We start from the raw sequence: 24,770 nt of genomic DNA, 5'->3' as shown, positions 1-24,770 counted from the left end.
CTTATGGTAAGTAAATGCTCATGTAGTGAGTCCTAGAATTTTTCTTTAAGCTTTTGGTGAATCTAAAAAAAGATTCCTATGATAATTTGATATTGCCAAAGAGTCAAAATATGATATACATAAGTGTCATCTTAAATTCTATCTACTTCAGAGGACAAAGCTGGTAGAACACTTATTAGGAAAGATTATTTTTTAAATTCACCAACTGTTCATAATTTCACTTCTTTGTTACAAAATTCTTATTGTAGTTTTCTAATATAATCTATGATTTTTAGCAGATGTTGATAGACTGATAGTTTTCATAAATTCTCAGATGTCTCTAAAGTTGATCACGTGAGAATTGAACAGATATGTAAGCATCTGGATTCTCATTTTCTTAATGCAAATTTAAAAATGTGCTATTTATTTATCTGGGTTGCTTTAGTTTTATTATACCATATGTCATTTACAATTGCTGAGCACACCACTAAAGGAATGTGTCTGCAATCCTCTGCTAGGAGATTAAATTAAGCCATGTAGAAAATGATGTATTTTAAAGGACAATATTTTTGTGAACATCTTTGCTTTTATTGTCTGATTAATTGTCGACTGAATTTCCCCTAAGGCTGTGAAAATGCAACAAGTAATGATGTGGGAAGAGAAGTATCAGGAAAAATCATGACTTGTTTTGGAAATGTTCTACGCTTATTACGTTTTATGAAAATAAAGCAATGCCTTATAGGCTCCCTCACAAATACAGACACAATTCTCACATCCACACTATAATTCTCTCTTTTTTTATGGACATATAATTTACATGTAGTAAAAGGTACACATCTTTAAGTGCCTAGTTCAATAGCTTTTGGCACATGTGTAACATCCACCCAAACAAGAATCAGAACATTTATCTCATCTCAGAATGTTCCCTTATGCCTCTTTCTATACAATTCTCTGCCCCAGGACAAAGACTGGTGATTTCTGTCACTCTAAATTACTTTTGCCTGTTGTTTGACTTCATTTAAATCAAACACATGTGCTCTTTAGTGGCTGGCTTCTTTTCCATGACAAAATATCTATGATATTTACCCATGTGGTGTGTATTAGTAATTTGTTCATATTGCTAGGCAGTATTAAATTATATGGCTACACCATAATTTGTTTATCTTCCTTCTGTTGATGAACACTTATGTTGTTTCCAGATTTGAAGTTCATAAGACTGTTGAAAACATTTATACAAAAAGACCTATACAAAAGTGTTTGTAACTCTTTTCTCTTAAAGACCTAGAAGTAGAATTTCAGGGTCATAGCTAGCTGTATGTTTAACTGTTAAAGAAACTACCAAATAGTTCTTCCACGTCCTTGCCAATATTTGGTATTGTTAGTATTTTTGATTTTAGCTTTTGTAGAGTAATAATATTTCTTTCTGGTTTTAGTTTACATTTATGATCAATGATGTTGAGCACATTTATGTTTGTTTGATTTTTAGCTATTTATATATCTTTGTGTGTGTGTGTGTGTGTGTGTGTGTGTATGTGTTAAATGTTTGTTCAAATCTTTGCTTGTGATTTTATTGGATTACCTGTCTGTTTTTGTTGATTTGTAGGAGTTCTGTAATATATGCCAGATAACGAGCCTATTATCAAACATATGTATGGCAAATATTTTGTACAGTCTATGGCTTGACTATTTATTTTATTAATGTCTTTTTTGATGAAAAGAAAATTTTAATTTTTATAAAAACTTATTAATGTAGTTGTTTGTGGTAGTCAGTGCTTTTTGCCTCTTTTAAATAAAATTGTTGCTTTCCCCAAGTTTGCAAAAATAAGATCTTTTATATTTTTGTAAACATTTTAGACCTATGATCTCTTCTGATTTAATTCTGTGTATAGAATAATGAGAAGATTGACTTTTTTTTTTCCATTTGAGTATCCAATTTTGCCAGCATCACTTCTTTAAATGTCTAGTCTTTTCCCATTGATTTTGCTAAGCATCTTTATCGAAAATTGCTTGACAATGTATTTATAGATATATTTACTTTTTCTTTTTTGTTTGTAGATTTTTTCATTTTAAATTTTAAAGTTTTAATTATTATGGGCACATAATAGTTGTACATATTTATGGTATACATGTGAAAATTTGATACATGCATAAAATGTATAATGATCAAATCAAGGTAATTGGAATATCAATCACCGCCAACATTTATCATTTCTTTGTGTGGAAACATTCCAATTCCATTCATTTAGTTATTTGGAAATATACAACAAATTATCGTTAGCTATAGCCATTCTATTTTGCTACCAAACACTAGATCTTATTCCTTTTATCTAAGTGTATTTTTGTACTCAACCATCTCCTTTTTATATCCCCTCTCCTCTCCTGTTCTCAGCCTCTGGTAACCATTATTCCACTCTCTATCTCCATGAATTCAATATATATATATACATAAAATATATATATATATATATATATATATATATATATAAGGATTATATTTTTTTTTTTTTTTTCTTTTTGAGATGGAGTTTCACTCTTGTTGCCCAGACTGGAGTGCAGTGGTGTCATCTCGGCCCACTGCAACCTCTGCCTCCTGGGTTCAAGCAATTCTCCTGCCTCAGCCTCCTGAGTAGCTGTGACTACAGGAATGTGCCCCAGCTAATTTTTTATTTTTAGTAGTGATGGAGTTTCTCCATATTGCTCAGGCTGGTCCTGAACTCCCGATCTCAGGTAGTCCACCTGCCTCTGCCTCCCAAAGTGCTGGGATTACAGGTGTGAGCCTTTTTTTTTTTTGAGACAAAGTCTCACTCTGTTGCCGGGCTGGAGTGCAGTGGCATGACCTCAACTCACTGCAACCTCTGCCTCCCGAGTTCAAGCATTTCTTCTGCCTCAACCTCCCTAGTAGCTGGAACTACAGGTGCATGCCACCATGCCCAGCTAAGTTTTGTATTTTTAGTAGATATGGGGTTTCACCATGTTGGCCAGGATGGTCTTGATATCTTGACCTCATGATCTGCCCACCTTAGCCTCTGAAAATGCTGGGATAATGGGCATAAGCCACTGCGCCCAGCCTGAATTTAATATTTCTTAGCTCCCACATATGAGTAGGAACACTTCGTATTCCTCTTTCTGTTCATGGCTTATTTCACTTAACATAATGTTCTTCAGTTCCATCCATGTTATTGAAAATTACAAGAGTTCATTCTTTTTTTAAGACTGAAAAAATATCCCGTTTCTTTATTCATTCATCTGTTGATCTACTTAATCATACGTTGATTCTAAATGTTGGCTGTTGTGAATAGTGCTGTAATAGAAATGAGCATGCAGATATCTCTTCAACATATTGCTTTCTTTTCTTTTGGATAAATACCTAGTAATGAGATTGCTGGATCATACTGTATTTCTATTTTTAGTTTTTAAAGGTATCTGCCTACTATTCATCATGGTGGCTATACTCATTTACATTCCCACCAACAGTGTGTGAGCATTCCCCTTTCTTGCAGATCTATTTCTGAACTCTATTGTGTTTTATGGATGATATGTCTCTTCTTAGGCCAATACCACACTGTTTTGATTACTGTAGCTTTAAAAAAATGTTTTATTTTTAATTGGTAAAAATTGTATATATTGTATACAACCTGACATCTTGAATATATATACACATTGTGGAATGGCTCAATTGAGTTAATTAACATATGCATTACCTCACATAGTATCATTTTTGTGCTGAGAACACTTAAAATCCAGTCTCAGTATATTTCAAGAATACAATATATTGTTATTAAGTACAGTAATCATACTGTACAATAGATCTCTTGAACTTACCCTCCCATCTAACTGAAACTCTATATCTTTTGATATTACAGCTTTTTAAGAAGTCTCAAAACAAGTTGTATAAGTCCTGCAACTTTGTTGTTCTTTGTCAAGTGTGATTTGGTTATTCTAGGTCTGTTGTATTTCCTTATTAATTTTAGAATAAGTTTGTCAATTTCTTCCAAAAAATCATACCTACAATTTTATTTTTACCCTTTGTTTTAACATGGAGAATCTTGGCAACATTTTAAAAAATCAATCTTTTACTTTACTTATTCAACAGAATTTATTAAGTGCTTACTCTTTCCTGGGGTCTATTTCAGTATTCTCCTGATATAATAGTGAACAAAACAGCCACAGACTCCCTCCTTCATAGTGAGGGAAGACAAATAATAGATAAATAAAACTAGATTTAGGTGCTATGGACAAAAATAAAAAGAAGACAAGGTAATAGAAAGTGATTGTAGATGCAGGGAGAAAGGCTATTTTAAATAGGGATGTCTGGGAAGGGCTTTATAATTACATGACAGTTGAACAGAGTCCTGAATACAGTTAACCTTTAAACAGTGTGGGTTTGAACTACACAAATCCACTTATACTTGAATTTTCTTCTTCCCCTGCCACCCCTGAGACAGCAAAACCAGCCCCTCCTCTTGCTCTTCCTTGTCTTCAGCCTACTCAATATGAAGATGACGAAGATGAAGATCTTTATGATGACCCACTTCCACGTAATGAATAGTAAATATAATTTATCTTCTTTGTGATTTTCTTAACAAGCTAGGGAAAAGAAAATGTTAAGAAAATGACAAGGAAGAGAAACTATATTTACTATAACATATGACATAGAAAGTATGTATTCATTGTTTATGTTATTGGTGAGGCTTCTAGTCAGCAGTAGGCCATTAGTAGTTAAGTTTTTGGAAAGTTAAAAGTTATATGTAGAGTTTTGACTGCATGAGGGGCTGGTGCCTCTTACCCCCATGTTGTCAAGGGTCAGCTGTACATGAAAGGGATGAGCTCTGCAAATATCTGAAGGCACAACATTGATTATTCTCTATACGTTGTTTCTTTTCTTTTCTTTCTTTCTTATTTTTTTTTTTTTTTGAGATTAAGTCTCATTTTGTCACCCAGAATGGAGTGCAGTGGCATGATCTTGGCTGATTGCAACCTCTACCTCCCAGGTTCAAGCAATTCTTCTGCCTCAGCCTCCTGAATAGCTGGGATCACAGGCACCCACCACCATGCCTGGCTAATTTTTATATTTTTAGTAGAGATGGGGTTTCACCATTTGTCCAGGCTGGTGTCAAACTCTTGACCTCAAATGATCCACCCGCTTTGGCTTCCCAAAGTGCTGGGATTACAGGCATGAGCTACCATACCAGGCCCTCCCTCCCTCCCTCCCTCCCTCCCTCCTTTTCTCTCTCTCTCTCTCTTCTTCCTTCCTTCCTTTCTTTCTTCCTTCCTTCCTTCTTTCCTTCCTTCCTTCCTTCCTTCCTTCCTTCCTTCCTTTTTCTTGAGAGAGAGTCTTGCTCTATTGCCCAGGCTGGAGTTCAGTAGTGCGATCTTGAGTCAATGCAATCTCTGCCTCCCAGGTTTAAGCAATTCTCGTGCCTCAGCCTCCTGAGTAGCTGGGATTACAGGTGTCCGCCACCGTGTCTGGCTAATTTTTGTATTTTTAGTAGAGACAAGGTTTTACCTTGTTGGCCAGGCTGGTCTCAAACTCCTGACCTCAACTGATCTGCCTGCCTCAACCTCCTGAAGTGCTAGGATTACAGGTGTGAACCACCATGCCCAGCCCCATTGTTTCTTTTAAATGTTGAATAGAATGACCTAATTCTGGCCTTATTTGAAATGCTTTTGAATATATTAGTATATACATTTAGTACTATTGGCATGTTAGTCTGCAGTCTTGGAAAACATGGTGGTCAGTTGTGTGATGGACCACATCTGTATTCTTAACAATGCTAATTTCAGATTATGACATTGTTTTTCTTTTCCTCTTTATTGGTGTTATTCCTTCTAGAAAACCTGTATTTGAGTTAAAAGTGATAGAAAATCCATTCATTTCTGATACAGTAGTACTTTAGTTATGGGATAACAGTGAAACATTTTCAACCATACTAAATTTGATACTGGATTTTTAGATTGAATTATAATGACCAATTTATTTCCTAATTTATTTAATTTAATCACAGTTCGTTAATATAGTGCTTTTAAAAAGTTCTAATTAGGTAGTATAATAATAATATCATAACTATATCATGACAGTAAAATTTTTAGCTTTGTATAAATATTTTTGTTAAGAAGTTCAAAATAAGTAAGATCCAACCTAAAGAGAATGTTTTTCTTTATTATATAATCCATGTAAATTACTTGTTTTTAAGGTCCCAAAACATCAGTTTTTCTGGTTTAAATTTATTTATTGCTCTCTTAACTATACGTGGTGAATGAGAGAAGGGAAATTCTTCAGGATTCCCTGACGAAAATAGACGATATTATCATCCAAATCATTTTGGGAGACCTGGACACAGTGGTGTTCCTCTTTAGTCCCAGCTACTCAGAAGACCAAGGCAGGATGATTTCTCAAGCCCAGGAGTTTGAGACCAGCCTGGGCAACAGAGTGAGACCCTGTCTCTAAAGAAACAAACAAAAACTAACTTTCAGGATAAAAGACTGAAATTTCCATCTACCACTGGGTTGAGGGTAGGGACCAGGCTCCAGGCTTATTTCATCAGCCCACTTCCCTGATGTGGCAAAGCCAAGTCTTCCATATCCTATCTCACCACTAAAGTGAGCAGTTCACTTAACTATGGTCTAGTCCACAAGGGCCCTTAATCATCTGACCACACTGGCTGATTTTTAAAGATACACCTTAAAATTCAGGAACTAAGTTTTTAGGGACTAATAGTATGCAGTCAATGATGACCTGTCTCTTATTTTGAATTTTCTTTGTGCAATCATCCATGAAAAACATAGAATGCGGTTTGCCACTGATAAAAGATCACCTCAGCTGGATGAATTTCAAGCACGTCATAGCACTAAATTGATATATTTAAGGGAACAGTTTATTAACAAAACAAATGGAAGAAACTGGGAAAAAATATACCTAATAGAATATGAGTATTTCAGAACACAAAGAAATAGTGCGTTTTTTAGAATTCCAAAGTAAAACATCTATAGGATATAGCTGGTGTTATGCTTTATATTTATTTATTTCTTGATTTTCCTTCTCTCCTTATAAAACTAACATTCTGGCAATTTTAGAAATTGCACTGGTTTAATAAAATAGATGCTCTTAATTCTTTTCTTACTGTAGCAGTTAATTTGGGTAATGTCAGTCTGTTACTGCTGGAATTGCTATTCAACTGAAAATGTATTATGATCTGCTGCACACATAAAAATATTACATTATTATGTGCAAAACCGAGCTAAACATAATCGTGCCTATACGAGTGTGGTGACAGGAAGCGTCTCCTATAATGGTAGTGATTTCCATATCAGTGATAATTTTATTGTCTGATTTGCATTGTATTCTCCTTGCTGCCATATTGATATCCAGAATGTGTCTGTCCGTTCCTAGGATAGATGCATGCAGATGCCAAAAAAAAATCTAGTTAACTCCCTCTCCTACTCCTTGAAAAAATCTTAGTAATTGGAAAGTAAAAAAGATGATAGCAGCCAAATTCTGTCCCCAAAAGCTTTATCTTTTTTTCCCCCTAAATCCCTTTAATAGGTTAATGTACTTGCTGAATGTGTCTTCTGAGAACAACTTAATGGCTCAACTATTTATTGAGCCTTTGTTATGTGTAAGGCATTGTGCAAAGCACTGAAGGATTTAAAAGGAACTAAAGTGCCCCCAGTTCTTCAAGGAACAGTTTTATAAAGAGGTGGCTACTCAAATACTCACAGTGAAAAACTCCAGAAATCACAGTAGGGAAAATGTGTGGCATGTGATTTATGGCAAGCTCAAAAATTAGAGCAACATTTTTGAAGGAAAAACTGCTGTAAGAGATTGCTATAAAAAGATAAATTTTAAACCAATACAAAGTACCCTTTCTATATTATCATATTTTCTATGCATATAGAGTCTGAAAAAGCACCTCTCTCTGATTGTAAATTCCCCTTTATGAGAATTTATGCAAACAATTACCCGTGGATGAATTTTTGGCAGTTACAAGTGACTATTGATTTATGACCCAACTGGTTCTTGGGTTTTGGTTGCAAGTCCAGCCTCCTTAAATCTCGAAATGCCTTTTTCAGTGGGAACTCCAGCTTCTCCCAGCTCTTCATTTGTTCAAAGAAAAATGTTTTTCTCTGATGTTTTATCCATGCCTGTTCTTAAGAAAAACAAAGCCTTTGCTAAAGTTTTGCCAGTTTTAGAGATATTCGAATTCCAGCATCTTAATTGCAACAACAGAATAAAAAGTTTTCTCAATTCAAAAATTCTCCTTCATTTTTTTTTAACCTTGATAACATTGACACATCTTGGGTATAAAGTCCTTAAAAGGTTGCAGATACCAGTTATGGTCTTTAGGACAGGGTAGAAGATGATTTACTTAGAATAAAAAGTTCATGAGAAGGAAAAGGCCCTGAATTGGGTTTTCATTTCTATGTAAATATCTAATGATTTCAGTTGAGGACAGTTAGAAGAAGGGCTCTGTGGTTTGGGATAGAGAAAGGAGGTAGGCATAGAAGTTGAGTTGGTTTTGCAACAAAGTTTTGGGCCTTAGAAGCAGTTCCTGGATTTGGTATCAGGGGTTGGGTGTGGGCAGAGCTGAGGCTGGCCTTAGAAGCCGCATAGTAGCCTTAGGCAGTGGAAAAATTTCTGAGGAGCACATATCTGTTGCCAGAGAGTGGCTGAAGCATTTCCCATCTCAGGTTGTAAATTAGCCAACGAGGGTGAACCTCAGAAGCAGAAATTAACAACTCAAGAGTCATAAAACAGCCTTTGAATATTGAATGTACTAATTATGGAAAAATCAAAGTTAAAATACTCCTTCACCTGCAAATTAGCTTCAACAAAGAAAGAAGCTTGATGAAATTTTGAAGAATCACTGAAAAGAATCTCAGGGAAAAGAAAGAATAAACAGCAATTGATCAGACAGTTTGCAATGCACAAATGTGTTTTATATTTTTAAATCTTCTCATCTTACTTACAGAACATAAACATATGAAAGCTTGCAGAGGTTTACCTCTGACTCTAGTTAACCATAAGGTCTTAGATTTTCTTCATCTGCAAATTCTATTATTTTGGAGTTTTTACACACTTGTGCATTGAAGCTGTAAAATTAAAAAAAACACATAAATCTGAAATAAGTAAGTCTGTCTATCAAATGGGCATCATCGGAGCTTTTTAGTCAAGAAGTGCTGGGTAATTTGTGACTAAATCATCTTGGACACAATTCATAGAGGGAATTCTTTCCCCTTCAGTAAATGCACCTTTTTCTTTCTTCTTACATTCTCCACCTGTCACCCTGTCCTCCCTCATGGCCTTTCTTTGTCGTTTTGTCTACCTAATCTGTAGCTTTGCTTTGTCAGCACTGTTTAGCCCCACAGTGGAAGAAGGCTCTTCACACTTGCTGCAAATGGTGCCACAGAATGAACATCCGAGGTTTTGAGAATTGCTTGGATAAAGAAACAAGTGGTACTTTTTTCACTGATTCATAGTCATTCCTTCTACACTGTCTTTTCCCCCTTAGAAAAATGAAAACTGGCTGGGTGGGATGGCTCACGCCTGTAATCCCAGCACTTTGGGAGGCCAAGTTGAGTGGATCACCTGAGGTCGGGAGTTTGAGACCAGCCTGACCAACATGGAGAAACCCTGTCTCTACTAAAAATATAAAATTAGCCAGGTGTGGTTGCGCATCCCTGTAATCCCCATTACTCAGGAGCTGAGGCAGGAGAATCCCTTAAACCAAGGAGGCAGAAGTTGTGGTGAGCTGAGATCGTGCCATTGCACTCCAGCCTGGGCAACAAAAGTGAAACCCCATCTCAAAAAAAAAAAAAAAAAAAAAAGAAAGAAAGAAAAAGGAAAATGAAAGCTCCCAGCATTATTGGCATTAATTAATTTATTTTTATTAACCCTTCAGACATAACTTTTTCGTTTCTAAGACTACTATTTAGGAAAATGTGGCATGACAGAATCAGATTGATGACTTTGTAGTGCTATTATAATGGAAATGCATCCATCCATTTTGGAGGATTCTGGAGGACCCCGTGGCTAGTTCTGCAGAGAGTGTTCAAGCCAGGCAGTGGTGTAGAGTCCTGAGTGGTTTGTAAGTTCTGTTCTCTGTAGCTCTTCTTTTAGAAGATCTTGCCTCTTACTCTCCATGGCCTGGCTTTGTTTGCTACTAATTTTCCGGGAGTTTTGAAGAGAATAAGTCTTACATATTCACTATGGATAGCAACTATTTTTGGAGAAACTTAAAGGAGAGAAATTTCTCCTAAATTGATATGGTCTGTTTCTTAGAAGTACAGGTTTTTTCCGCTGGGTTGTACGGGCCTTTTCTACTGAGCACTCTTGCCCCCTCCATCCGTTTTCACCCAATGTAGCTCGTAGACCTGCATCTTTTTGTATTTATAGACTGAATAGATTACATAACAGGTACATAGGTGGAACTACTGTTGCTACTTCTGCATAAAACATTTATATTGATATCTGAAGCATTTGATATATGTTCTAACAAGCTTTAGGTCCTGTAGAAGGTAGGATGGAGAAAGGCTATGAAAACCTGAATTTCTCTTTCCAGGACACTTTTGGAAAGGCAAGCTTGAGTAGCAGCAGCAGTGGGGCAGCCAGCCTGAAAAGTGAACTTTCAGAAAGTGCAGATCTGGTCCCTGAAGGCTTCCAGGCCTCCTATGGTAAAGACGAAGACAGGGCCTGTGATGAAATCCTGTCAGATGATAACTTCAACCTGGAAAATACTGAGAAAGGTACTTCTAGTGGAAGTGCGTCAGCATGAATGCATTCTGGACTCTTTCCCGTTTCAAGACTCATTTGCTTTTTTATTGTTTTTATTAATGTGCAGATATATATTCAGAGCTAGATGATGAATTGGACATTTCGGATAACTCCAGCAGCTCCAGTTCAAGCCCTCTGAAAGAGTCTACATTCAGTAAGCTTTCTTTTATCAGTTTGCCATTTGTGGGATTCCGGAAGACAGTGGTTTGGAAATCATACTTGAGTTAAGCAAATATCACCATATACATAACCCAGCTTTTCAGGTGCAATGCTAATTAGGACAGATGTGTCTGTCTCTCTGACAGAGCCCAAAGGTTAGCCAGCACGTTGGTTTTATATTTTCTCAGCTGTCAAATGAATAGTTTTATTATTTCTACCAGCAAATGTAGGTTCTAGCTAGAGAGTCAAGATCTCTAACTTGGAGACAACCAAATAACCACAGGAGTAATGGACATGGCCTTTTATGAACCTGCTGGTTAGATGAATTCAAAGCCTATAGAAGAAATTAATCTTGGTATAGACTAATTTCTGTACAATTTTATTTACGTTAATCTAAAGAGATATGTTACATTTAAAACAATTAAAAAATACTGGGATATGGGAAAGAAAAGGAAAAGGTATATTTAGATAAAATTTAAAGATTGTAAAGAGAGATAGAATCAAATACACTCAACAAACCTGAAGCTTAAAGAGAAGTTAAAATAGAAAATGAGAACTTTTTTAAAAAAAGAGTAAGTTGGTAAAATATTAAAAACTGTAGATAGAAATATTCTGAAATAAATTAGGTGAAAATAATTCTCTCTCCTCAGTGACTATACTATGAAAATCTCATAAAAGAACATTTAAAATAGCCTCTCTAAGGATCAAAGTAGAACCCTAAGGATTTAACTACGTTCTTTGTCCTTTCCAAACTTAATTGGTCCATCAAAATGATGACTAGATGTTCCAGATTTTCTGGGACAACCCCAATTTTCAATATTCTGTCCTATTTTCTCTGTAAATCCCTGCCTTCTAGGTGTGTTAATTTGTGATTAGGAAAACATGAAGATCACACAGGAAAAAATATTTATGCATGTAAACATATATAACAACTCCAGAAGAAGTTCATTACTAAGTTCAGTGTTCTATATACCTGACAGCAATGGTGGGAGGGTTAGTGGGGAGGCAAGAAAGAGATGCTTGGCCCTTAAATTTGCATGTGGTAATTTGGCAAGTCTGGTTATGACATTTCATTGCATGACATTTTATTGTGTTTTGTTGGATATTAATAACAGGGTTGTTTTTGTTTGTTGAGCACATTTGCTTTTTAAACAAACGACAAATAAATAACAATTTGTAACGTATTTTAGCTCATGCTTTCATAATCAAAGACAATTTTTACCACGTGTACAATTGCTCAGGTAACAGAAATTCAGCGTCTTTCTTTGTTTTTGTTGTTGTTGGCTCTGAGTAAAGCCATGTTTGTTTCTTGAAGGTTGTTTGACTGCTTTCATGCTACAAGAGCAGCAGAATTCAGGTGTGACAGACATAGTGTGGCACACAAAGCCTAGAATATTTCCTGCCTGCCCTTTACAGAGAAATGTGTGACCTTAGAGCAATATGAGAGTGTTTATAGACAAAGCCATTCATGGAATATATATATTCTTTATTATTTTGAATTTTTAAAAAAATTATTTAAAAATTTATACATATTTATGGATGCATGTGATATTTTGATACATGCATACAATGTGTAATCATCAAATCAGGGTAATTCAGATATCAATCATCTCAAATATTTATCTTTGTGTTAGAAACATCTCAAATCTCTTCTTATAGCTATTTTTAAATATTCAATAAATTATTGTTTACTCTAGTCATCCTAATATGCTATTGAACACTAGAACTCATTCCTTTTATCTGATTTTTTATTTGTACTCATTAACCCAGCTTCTCTTCACCATTCCCTTCCCAGCCTCTGGTAACCATTGGTCTACTCTCTATCTCCATGAGGTCAACTTTTTTAGCTCCCACATATGAGTGAGAATATTAGATATTTGTCTTTCTGTGCTTGGCTTATTTCACTTAACATTTTCCATTCATGTTGCTGCAAATAGTTAGATTTTATTCTTTTTTATGGCTGGAAAACACTCCATTGTGTATATATGACACGTTTTCTTTATCCATTCTTCTGCTGATCCGTACTTAGTTTGATTCTGTATCTTGGCTAAAGTAAGCAGTGCTGTAATAAACACGAGAGTGAATATATCTTTTTGATACACTAACTTTCTTTCTTTTGGATATATACCAGCATTGGGGTTGCTGGATCATATGAAAGTTCTATTTTTAGTTTTTTGAAGAGAACTTTCATACTGTTTTCCATAATGGCCACACTAGTTTACAGTCCCACCAACAGTGTATGAGTCCCCTATTCTCTGTATCTTCACTAGCATTTGTTGTTCAGTATTGTTTTATTGAAAAATAAAAGATTTGCAGAGGAAATAATGTAAAGTTATTTTTATTTTCTTGTTTCAGGCATTTTAAAGAGAAGTTTTAGTGCTTCAGGAGGAGAAAGACAATCCCAAACAAGGTAGGTACCAATTGAGCTCCTAGAAATATTTTTTCATTTTGCAGAGCTCAGTTATTGATGGCTGAATTGAAACCTGATAGCCAGAAGTTACCCCTGTGGAAATAGAAGTTAGAGCTTACTTGCGCAAGTAGCATACTGAAAAATGTACTGATCTTAGACCTTGGTCTTAGTCTAACTCTGAGTTTTTCTAGCTTTTTGACCTTGAGCAAGTCAGTTAGCCTCTCTGAGCCCAAGAGTGGGTCAGCAGAGTAGGGCAGTTGTGCTCCATGAGGTCATCTGGAGCCCTGGTCTTCCATCTCGTTCTTCCACACCCCCAGGGTATAGATTTCATATTCTTGGCCAATATGGCTTGTGAGACCACATCCTATATCCAAGCCAGCAAGAAGAAGAAAGGGAAAATAGAGGCATACCCCTTCCTTTTAAGGCTATGAGCCAGATGTTATGCTCATAACTTCTGCTCACATGCCATTGGCCATAACTTCCTCATGTAACCACAGCTAACTGCAAGGGAGGATGGAATGTGTTTGAGAGATTGTCTGTTAAAAGCAAAGCAAAATTGTTATTTTGGGATGGCTAGCTGTGTCAGTGACAGTTGTCTCTTAGAGTAAGGACTGCAACAAAACTATTAGATTGAACCTTCTGCACGTCCTCCTGACCTTCAGGAGAGCCCCTTCACTGGCACCACATGAGATTAGACGGAGCAGAAACTTGATTGCAATGTTCCAGAGGCAGGGATGGGAGGCATTTAAAAAGTTGAGAAATGAGCTTGGAGAGTTAGCTGGTGTGGACTGCTTGACAGAAAAGGACCTCCTAGAATAAGGCTGAACTCAGGGCACTTGGGACTGAGGAAGGAGAAGAGACCAATGGGGAGGAGAGATTAGAGAGGAAAAGAGGTAACTGACAGTGCACAGTTGCAGTGTAGATCAGAGTTGGAGGAGTGGACCTGGAAAAGATTAGTGGCATCTTTTTGTCTGGGGAAAGGGAGGTGAAGATAAAATTAAGCTAGAGAAATAGAGAAAGGGAGATTAAGGAAGGATATACTTTACAATTTCTGTATATTATTATTATTGAGACGAAATGTCGCTCTGTCGCCCAGGCTGGAGTGCAATGGCGCGATCTCTGCTCACTGCACCACTGCCTTCCAGGTTCAAGCAATTCTCCTGCCCCAGCCTCATGAGTAGCTGAGATTGCAGGTGCCTGCCACCATGCCCGAGTAATTTTTGTATTTTTAGGAGAGACAGGGTTTCACCGTGTTGACCAGACTCCTCTCAAACTCCTGACCTCACATGATCTGCCCGCCTCAGCCTCCCAAAGTGCTGGGATTACAGTCATGCGCCACTGTGCCCGGCCGGTTTCTGTATATTAGTTGATGTCCTAGGCCACAGTTGAGAGGACTGTCTAGATTTGAGGAGTATATTCAGCCAGGAGCAGCCAATGTTGAGATGAAAACTAAGCAGAGAATGGCAGAAGGACTGCCAGACTACTCTGACGCTGGGACACCTGTTGAGGTTGGGCCACATGTAAGTGGTGATGCCAGGCAGGGGCTTCAGAGCTGTGGGATGACCCCCACTCAGGAAGTGGCTGCATCTGTGTGACAAAAGGCTGAGGCTGCATGTGCTGTACTAGGCAGGGTTTTTTGGATACAAGCAAAAGAGCGTGATTCTAGCTACCTACGTGACAGGAGGCTCTTTAGAAGGCTTTGTGGGGCTTGTGTAATTTAGACCCCGAAGGATCAAGCTTGGGAAGGCATAGGAGCCAGTTCAGTCCCTGAAGTCTATAAAGGAGACATTTTTGGGAGGCTTATAATGGGATAAATGAACTCCCAGCTTGTTTATTCCATTCTTGTGTCACCTTTCTTAGGATTCAAAATCCTGAGAGAGCCAGATTGACCTGGCTTGGATCAGGTCTCTGTTTACTGCCTTGAGGAGAGCTGAGATCCTTGACTGATCCACTCATCTATCAGAGGTCCTTGCTGAAGGCAGCAGATGTTAGTGCTGGGCAGCCTCAATGGAACCACCTGGATCTACCTCTGGGTTTGAGGGTGCTGGGAATTGCATAATGTAAATGAAGCTCAGAATGAAGAACCTGCTCAGCAAATTCCTGAGAGATTCAGTTAGGTGACAAAGAAAGGTTCCTATAGAAAAATCATTTTTTTGTTTAGTCGAAGATAGTATCACTGATACGTTATCGTCTTCAAATTAAGGTCAGGAGGAGTTAAGGTGCCTTTTAATTTCCTTTTTTCCAGTGTTTCTGGAATAAAAACCCAAGGAGAACCTATCAATCAGGGCATATGATCTATCCGAAAGGTATTTGAGAAAAGCCTGTAAGACCTCATGGCTTTCTTTAGTGGGCCAAAGTGCATAGCAGTCATGGTCCGAAGTAATAGGGAGGGCATGGGAAAGGAAAGTAGTCTAAAATGCCAAAGAGAACCACAGTGGGTGTTTGTGGGGACTGGAGATCTGAGTTAGAATATCCGCCAAAGGGGCTTTAGAGTTTGCTGCTACTCAACATTTCTCCACTTACTTACTTCCCATCACTATCAAAGCAAGTATTTTAGTTCAAAAGTAAATTATGATATATGGTGAACTCCCCACTTAAGTGAATTTTACATTAAAATAATAATTTCTAATCAGATGAATTTATGGATCTTGGTCTTGTCAAAAATAATTCTACTCTTTTTTTGAAAGGATCCTTGGAAAATTGTCTAATTTGCACAAATTTTGTTGATGTCTACCTCTTCAAAACAAACAAAAATCCCATATGTTCTATATTTTTTAAAGCTTGAGACGGTTTTTAAAAAGTTAGTCATTAACTAAATACTTTAGAACAAATCGAGTAAGCTAGAATCGGCAGAAAGGCAAAGTTTAATCTAAAGATCATTGAAACAGGATAGAGAATGAACTTTAACCTGAGGTTATGACCAAGTCACCAGATGGATATGGAAAGTGGCCCATACATTGAAGCTGATGTTTTGGAAAGTATGTTCCAAGGTGAACAGGACCTGACCCAAAACGTTTGCAGAATTGTGCCATGAAATGTGGTAATACAGTGTGACATGCCACCAGGGAACACAGGTTTGTTTAAAACAAGCTCTCTTCCCTCAAGGAACTCAAGTAAAATGGGAAGACAAGGGCAGACTTCAGAAGAAAATAAATGATAAAAGATAGCCTTTAATTTATGCCAAATAAGAGGAGAGAAAATTAATAACTTTTGACTTCCTCCCAGGTAATCCCTGGGGCTTCTCTGAATTAAAAAGAGACAATACCAAAATGTATTTATAATTCTTTACAGGGCATTAAATAAAGCTAAAGTTATTTGCAATCTCATTTGTTTAGGATTTTCTAAGGTTTCTTCATTTATTAATATGAAATATGAACCCATCCTGTAAAATATTTAGAAACTAAATAAGAAGTTTGAATGTAAAAGAAGATAGCAAAGCTGTATAGCAGAATAAAAATAAATTGAAAATCAAGCCTGTAGGTTTTTTTTTTTTTTTTTTTTTTTTGCCTATTCTATGCCATGTGTAAAACGGTATAACAATTACAAGGAGGCCCTACCCTGGGCAACTCTCCCCTTGGGGACCCTTGCTGGGTCTTTTAAAAGGCAGTTGGTCCCAATGAGAAGCCACAGGGAAGCACATGCCTGTTCTGAGCACAGCCTCCAAAGTGTAGAAGTCAGACATGGCCCTGGTTAAAGGTTAATAGGACCAAGAGAAACTTAAGCATAAATTCTTAACTTTCGTCAGATATCAGGAGCCAGATTTAAACCAATTGCCTCCTGAAGAACTAACATAACTCCCTAATAACTTAATATATGATTTTGGGCAAATGAGCCAGACAAATGGATAAAACATGAGCAAATGTAACTAGGAGGGATAGCCCCTGCCTCCTCAGAGATGTTTTGAAGTCTCAGGGCTGGAGAATATTATTAGAACTGGAAGACACCCTGGGAATCCAAACCATCATCAGTTGATAAAACTTTTTTTGAGGAATATAGTTAATGGCGAGATCAAGAGAAGAAGAGGCTCCAATTTCTTTGAAATTTCCAACTTCGATCATTTTCAAATTTGATATAAAATATTTTTATATCCATTACTATTTGCTAGGAAAGCATTAAGAATGAGATTGACTTTTACCAGTTTTTATGGGGGTTTCATAGGCTGACATAGTAGATAAACATGGAAGGTTTTAATCTAGCAAGTCATAGCATTTTATTTCAACTAATAAATGAAGTACTGTGTATAGTGGAACTTGATAATGCTCACAGGGGCTTCAGCTGCTTTATCACATATACTCAGGTCCTAGTAAACTTTAGTCACTGTTTTATGACCATCTTAAGAACCTTCATTCATTTAATTAATGGATATTTATGACTGTGTGCCAGGCATGTGCCAAACTATGCCTAATTCATTTTTGCATTCTCCAGGGCACAGTGTATTGCACATAGGTACCAACCTACAGATACTTGTTAATTAATAGTTGAATGACTGTTATCTCAGTGTAAATTCTTTGTCTCATTACCAAGGACTGAAATCTTGTCTACTGACAGCCTTTGCCATAGCCACAGCTGAATGCACATTTTTTTTTAAAGGATCCTGTTGCTCAGGCAACAAGATTTCTCCATGCCTGGCTTGCCTCCTGTTGCCAAGGCAACAGGGTATAGTTGGCAGGCTGGTTTGAACATTGGATGTTTGTGGTATCAGAGATGCCTCTGGTTCACAACTTTTTTGATGCATCAGTGTATGCATAAATGTATTTGACAGCGTGCTCCTAAGTCTTTTTTTTTTTTCAGACAGAGTTTCGCTGTTTTGCCCAGGCTGGAGTGCAGTGGCACCATCTCAGTTCATTGCAACTTCCGCCCCCTGGGTTCAAGGGATTCTCCTGCCCCAGCCTCCCTAGTAGTTGGGATTACAAGAGTCTACCACTATACCTGGCTAATTTTTGTATTTTTAGTAGAGACAGGGTTTTACCATGTTGGCCAGGCTGGTCTCAAACTCTTTACTTCAGGTGATCCACCCACCTGGGTCTCCCAAAGTGCTGGGATTACAGGCATAAGCCACTGCGCCCAGCCTCTAAGTCTTCGTATATAAAGATGATTGTGGGTGTTTGTAACCATTCGGCATCATACTTGTGGCTGGAAAGACCTCGTGTATTTTCAGGACCTGTGGATCTTGCCTCCTAAAAGCAGAAATCTTGCTGATTTTTACTTGTAGCTCTTCTCCCTCCATCTTTTTCATAATCTGTATCTGGTTTTAACTTTGGTTGAATAAATACTGCATGATTACTTTTTGCTAGAATCAACCTGGCCTATCTGCCAGTGTCACACTCCAGCATCTTAAAAACAAACAAACAGACAAAAAACCATTGTCAATAAGACCACTTTGTTTCATTTCTGTTATTGTTCTGTACTTTCCTGGCTTATTGCTCATTTGTTTCTAGCTGTTATTGAAGTATCAGGGGATAGCTGCAGGAGCATTATGCTACTTTGTTGTCATAATGCCAACTCTATTAACATTATAGATAAATAGGAGAACTAAAAGCTGCATAATGTTGCTTATTCATACAGGACGTATTTGTGAATGTCATTGCCTGAAAGAGACCTTCAGCTATAAAATCTTCCTTCGCTCACATGGTGTGGTTGCAGTAGTTTCAGATTGCATTACCTTACTATTGTAAGCCAAGGCTCTCATTTCATAAGGTTTAATTATTTTTATCAATATCAAATAGTGCTGATACTTTTCACAATGGAATTGAATTATGGAATGCACTTATAATGCATGTGAAAATGTTTTCTTTGTTGAGATACATAGTTCAAGGAATTCTTATGAGAGATGAAATTATAGGGCTTCCTCTTCCTCTTGGTCAGGACTCCACTGCAAAATAATTATCCAAGTAATTCACCTTGCTCTTGACTGAATTCAATGAAAAGTCTATTTAAAAAATTACAAAGCTAATGCCTGCATTATCCACTTTACCCGTTAGTGGTTTTGGGTGGAAGTTGTAGGCTAACACTCATTTTCAGCACTTGAGTTTCTCTTTTGCCTTATGAATTCCAGATGAGGTCACACTAGGTCTGAAGAGAGCTGGAAGTGAATGGTCTTTTAGAATTCTTTCATCCTTCCATTTTTCTGAAATACTTCCATGAGCCTGAAGTGCTGTTGGTCAACGCCCATTTCAAAATTTTCAGAGAACACAAACTGTAATATGTCTCTTCGCCAGAAACTATTTCTGGAATGTTCTCTGTGTGAAACTACTTTGGTATATTTTCCAGCCTGAGATACGATGGGAACATCACCCTCAGTAGCCATAATACTCTACTGCGCATAAACATTCAATGTGGTTCAATCTAGAGGCAGACTTCCCCCAGGCTCTGCATAATTTCAATCATTTGTCCATCTGTGAAACCAACAATTGCATAGTTAAAAGCTGTCACTTCTGGTCACAATGAGTCTGTTCTATTTTGAAATTTCAGATGACTATATTTGCTTGTGGTTAGTGATATAATTTCCAGATAAATTGACATTTTTTTTTCTGCTATCTCTATGCAATCTTGTAAGTTCCAAGACTGTGGAAACTACTTATTTTCACCATCCCATCTCCAGTGTCTAGCACGGTGGCTATACATTGTGGGCACTTAATAAATATATCTTGAATGAATGAATGTATAATGGTTCTTTTTAAAGATTCCCTAAAGTTTATGAAAGAGGAATTTAAAATTTTATAAAGCAACAGCAAAGGCGGCAGCAGCTCAGCATTGTCAGGGCGTTCTATGTCACATATCCCCCTAGCACACACTATGCATAACATTTGTTAATACCTAAAAATGTTTGAAATGTTAGATTTTTCAGGACACCCAGAATAGTCATCTTGCAAACTCAGCATGTGAGTGATTATCAGCTTTTCAAGAACATGCATAACCTGATGGATGCAAGTTTGCCACGAGTTGCATTTTTCTTCAATTTTTAAGACAGTGGGATTCAGGACGTGTTGCAGGTTTAGCAGCTACATGGCGAGAACATAATATGTGTATGAAGACAATAATCAACACCTACGGAAGAGCCTGGACCACATTGTGAAGCGTGGAGGCCACCAGGCACATGTGACTCTTGAGCAGCTGAAATGTGGCCAGTGCAACTGAGGGACTAAATTTTTAATTTCATTTAATATTAATTAAAATGTAAAATTATAAGAGATCTCAATTTTTATACGTTGAAATAATATTTTGGATTTTTTTTATTAAATAAAATAGATTGAGTTCACTTTATTCTTGTTACTTTTTAAAAAATGTGGATACCAGCAAACTTAAAGTTATGTTTGATGCTTACCATTGATTTCTGTTAGACAGTGCTGGCCTCATCTAGAAGGCTAAGGGGCAAAGGTATTTGGAAAGCATTTGCTCGGGTATGGCATCTGTGCAGGCATACGAGGAGCTGGAACAGATGCTCTGCTCCTCAGCTCAGCCCTGAGGCTGCTTGCCTACACATAGGCACTGCTGTGATCATGCCTCTTTTCAAACTTTCTGAGGGCAGAATCAGCTTCATTTCTTGTTTAAAACGTGCTCCTTATCCTAGGGTCAGGGAAAGCATATAAACTGTTAAAGTCTGGCAGGTTCCATTTAATTTTCAAGGGTCTGGAAGCTTGTGCTCAGAATGGAACACAATATATTATGGGATCAGGAGAGTGCTCGCCTGGTGAAGGTCAAGAGGGAATGGTAAGGAATAGGGAAGAAACTCATAGGTGGAGGCAAAGATTTTGGTATTATTCTAGTGCTTAAGTTGGGTGGTAGGTAAATGAGTGCTAATTTTGTTATGCTTAATAGGTAGGTGTTGCATGCATGTATCAAAAATTCTATGATTAAAATGAAAGGGTTGGGGCAAGAGAATTATCAGTCATGTTTACTTATATTTGAATTCCTGTATTTATTCCTACTTAGGAAATACCTATCATGTGCCCTATACATAGTAGATGCTTGATATGTTTTTGTTGGATCGCATTAAATTTAAGAATGGTTCTTATAACTTGTCAGGGCATAGATGTTTCTTATTTCGTTCCAGAAAACTATTTTTAAAAAATGGCTCTAGGTTACAGTGGAAAAAGCAAGGCTGAAAGTGATTTACAGATATCCCTGGTGGGGTCTACTTCTCAAAGAAGAAGACACTGAGATCAACTTGTAAAATAATCAAATAACCTAGAATTTTGAGGCAAGGCAAATAAGCGATACTAATAACACTGGCCACTTTAGGAAAAATAATTATTTTCAATGCAAAAAACATTTTACATTTTATAGGAAGAGGTATAGGAGTTTTTTGTTGTTTTGTTTTTTTAATAAAGCAGGAAAAATTCATAGAAAATACTGTGTATGACATTTAAAATCTTTTATCTTTATAAAGCAAAATCTGTATTTGAGTTTAAATGTAACAAGAAAATTATTCAGGATCCTAAGATTTAGGCCTTTAGTCATACTTAGAGCCTGCAAAACAACTGTGGTGGGATGGTTCTGCCGTTTGCCAGTAGAATGTCAACTGTACTGTGTGTTGCAATATATTTATTTCCCTCTTAATTAAACTCTTGAGAGCACCTTGAGGGAAAATAATCTTTATTTATCTTTGTAATGTAGACCATGGCAAGATGTAGGCTTTTAGTTTGTCAAATCCAAGTTGAACAAGTCATTCTAATGGGCTGTAATTCTGTTTTCAGGGACTTCACTGGAGGAACAGGATCAAGAGCAAGACCAGGTAACTTAGTGTTGGTAGCAATAAAATCAAACTCAACTCTCTAAAATTCAATGTAATTTATGTTACAGTTTTATATCTTTCCCCCTTTTATTTCTTCAGCTTTGCTGCCTCTTGACCTGCTTCTGAAAGTGCCACCCCTCATGCTCAGGGCCCACATTAAGGAACTAGAGGCCGAGTTAGTGACAGGGTGGCAGTCCCATAGCCTTCCTGCTGTGATTCTTCGAAATCTCAAAGATCATGGTAGTACTTACTAGATCACATTAACTTTAAACATATGATGGACAAATGCAGAATTATAGTTGGGCCTGAAATGTCTGAACAATGCTTGCATGGTAATTTTAATACAAAGAGCAGAAGAATTCGGCTTTGTTTGTTCACCATTATTAGTCTGCCAAGTTGATGGTAACAAAATGCCTTCTGTGTTCACTTGTTGGTTGAGACATTATGGGCTGTTTTTTCCAAAATTCGCATTTCTGTCATGGTGGGAATGTTATGCAGTTGACTTATTGATGCTTCAAGTACTTACCTACAAACAAAAAATAGTAACCATGTTTTACATTGGTATTTCTGTAAACTCTACACCTACATGATACATGTAGAGTGAAGAGAGTGAGTCATATTTTTTTCTATCTCCTCTACTTTGACACGAATAATTATTTTTTAGTTATTTATGTTCCTTTTTTGTTTCTGAGACAGAGTCTCGCTCTGCCACCCAAGCTGGAGTGCAGTGGCACAATTTCGGCTCACTGCAATCTCCACCTCCCAGGTTCAAGTGATTCTCCTGCCTCAGCCTCCCATGCAGCTGGGATTACAGGCACATGCCGCAATACCCAGCTAATTTTTGAATTTTTAGTAGAGATGGCATTTTACCATGTTGGCCAAGCCGATCTTCAACTCCTGACCTCAGGTGATCCACTCACGATTAAAACATTGTTAGGAAATATTGTTTCCCTAATAATTGAAAAATTATAGATCCTTAAACATAAAAGTTTATAATAAGCATTTGGGAAAAATGTGTTAAAGTTTCTAATTTTTGTTAAAGAGGACCAAAGTCCATTGGTAACATTAAAATTACTAGCTAAACCCAGACAATTCAGAAAAAAGTTTAATGATTATTCTTTAATCATATATGTGAGTGTACAACTCTTGATTGAACATAGCTTTCTACTTTACTATTGGTTAATTTTTGATTCACATTCTTTTGTAGAGCTAATGTGTATAGTGAATATAGGCAAACTGATTTACTGTAATATTAGCCCATGTCTCCACATTTATTAATTTGCTTTGGAAGAGTTATTGACAGTTTGGGGTCATTACAACATCAGCATAGATGCCAAAAATGATGGTTTTATTATTAAGATGCCTGAAACTATCATGTTGACCATGCTCTGCTCCTGTTATTTTGGCAAAGCTAAGTTCAAAATGTAATCATGAAATTAAGATAATTGTTATTAATTGATTTTATAACAGCAAGAATGGAACACAGATATATATGTAAGAAATTAACAGTTCTGTTTTAACCCATGTTAGAAATTCTTTTTCCTAAACAGTATGTTGACTTAGTTCAATGCCAGACTTGATTTTATGTCAGTGACACTGATCAGATCTCTGGACCTTTAAACAAACTATTTACATTATGGCCCAGTTTACATACATTTCTTTCTTATCCCTGCAGTTTGCTATACTAATTCTTTAAAATCTGCTGTTCGTATATTTTTAAAACTTGTATCAGAATACACTAAAGCATTTATTTATTTACTTGTTTTTGAGACAGAGTCTTGCTATGTCACCCAGGCTTGAGTGCAGTGGTGCAATCTCAGCTTACTGAAGCCTCCGTCTCCTGGGTTCAAGTGATTCACCTGTTTCAGCCTCCCAAGTAGCTGGGATTACAGGTGTCCACCACCACGCCTGGTTAAGTTTTGTATTTTTAGTACAGATGGGGTTTTGCCATGTTGGCCAGGCTGGTCTTGAACTCCTGACCTCAAGTGATTCACCTGCCTGGGCCTCCCAAAGTGCTGAAATTACAGGTGTGAGCCACCACTCCTGGCCATTTTAAGTGTTACCAGTGAGTGCTAAATTTTATTCATAAAAGGAGTGGTTAGATTTTACTAATATTGTAAAACACATTAATTCACAAGGGAGCATTTGGATTACCCACTGAGAGTTATTCTACTTTACATGTCAGAAAATGGGACCTTTATTTTTCTCAACCTTAATATGAAGGTTTTTTTTCCCATTAATTATAAAAGTCATACCTCTTAAGTGTTGCAATTAAATTTGGATGATTGGTTGTTTTATCAAACTGTAAACAACTGGTGCCAGTGTCATTCACTTAGGTTACCTCATCTGCAAATTATGCTCTAATCCAGTCATTACCTTGGTATCTCTGTCTTAATTAAAAGTATAAAGAGGTGTCATTAATCCAGTATTCCAACAATAAAGTGGGAAGTTTGGACCAAGGTGTCATGAGACATTGTTGGTCCTGTCAGTAGTGAGTTATACCTTAAGTATTTGTTACGAAAAATAGGTAAAGCACTTAAATTTGTGAATGATTTATTTTTATTTTTTAAAATAAGCTGATTATATTAGTGTATTTTCGTTTACTTATTTGGTTTTGCTTTCTTTGATAGAAAGGAACATGTTGGAAGTTATGCATAACCAAAATCTACAGCTCTGTATTGCCTAAATGTTGTGGAAAAAATATCAGAAAGGGGAGA

At 36.8% G+C, this 24,770-nt stretch overlaps 1 protein-coding gene across 10 annotated transcripts in view; it reads left to right on the top strand.

Moving 5' to 3' along the window:
• NEK10 (NIMA related kinase 10) overlaps positions 1-24,770 on the top strand; it is a 249,261-nt gene that overhangs the window by 175,528 nt on the left and 48,963 nt on the right. For 9 of the 10 annotated variants that reach the window (XM_032268066.1, XM_032268089.1, XM_032268083.1 and 6 more), the window contains 5 exons: positions 10,539-10,722; positions 10,818-10,904; positions 13,265-13,319; positions 22,016-22,053; positions 22,153-22,293. In XM_032268066.1, the coding sequence (XP_032123957.1) occupies positions 10,539-10,722; positions 10,818-10,904; positions 13,265-13,319; positions 22,016-22,053; positions 22,153-22,293 (505 nt within the window). The remainder of the gene's footprint in view (positions 1-10,538; positions 10,723-10,817; positions 10,905-13,264; positions 13,320-22,015; positions 22,054-22,152; positions 22,294-24,770) is intronic. The other variant, XM_032268098.1, reaches the window with a different exon arrangement.

Source organism: Sapajus apella, unplaced genomic scaffold, assembly GCF_009761245.1.
Source record: "Sapajus apella isolate SASKATOON/1434 unplaced genomic scaffold, GSC_monkey_1.0 scaffold4, whole genome shotgun sequence".
Taxonomy (NCBI): domain Eukaryota; kingdom Metazoa; phylum Chordata; class Mammalia; order Primates; family Cebidae; genus Sapajus; species Sapajus apella.
This window is presented reverse-complemented; position numbering and strand designations above follow the sequence as displayed.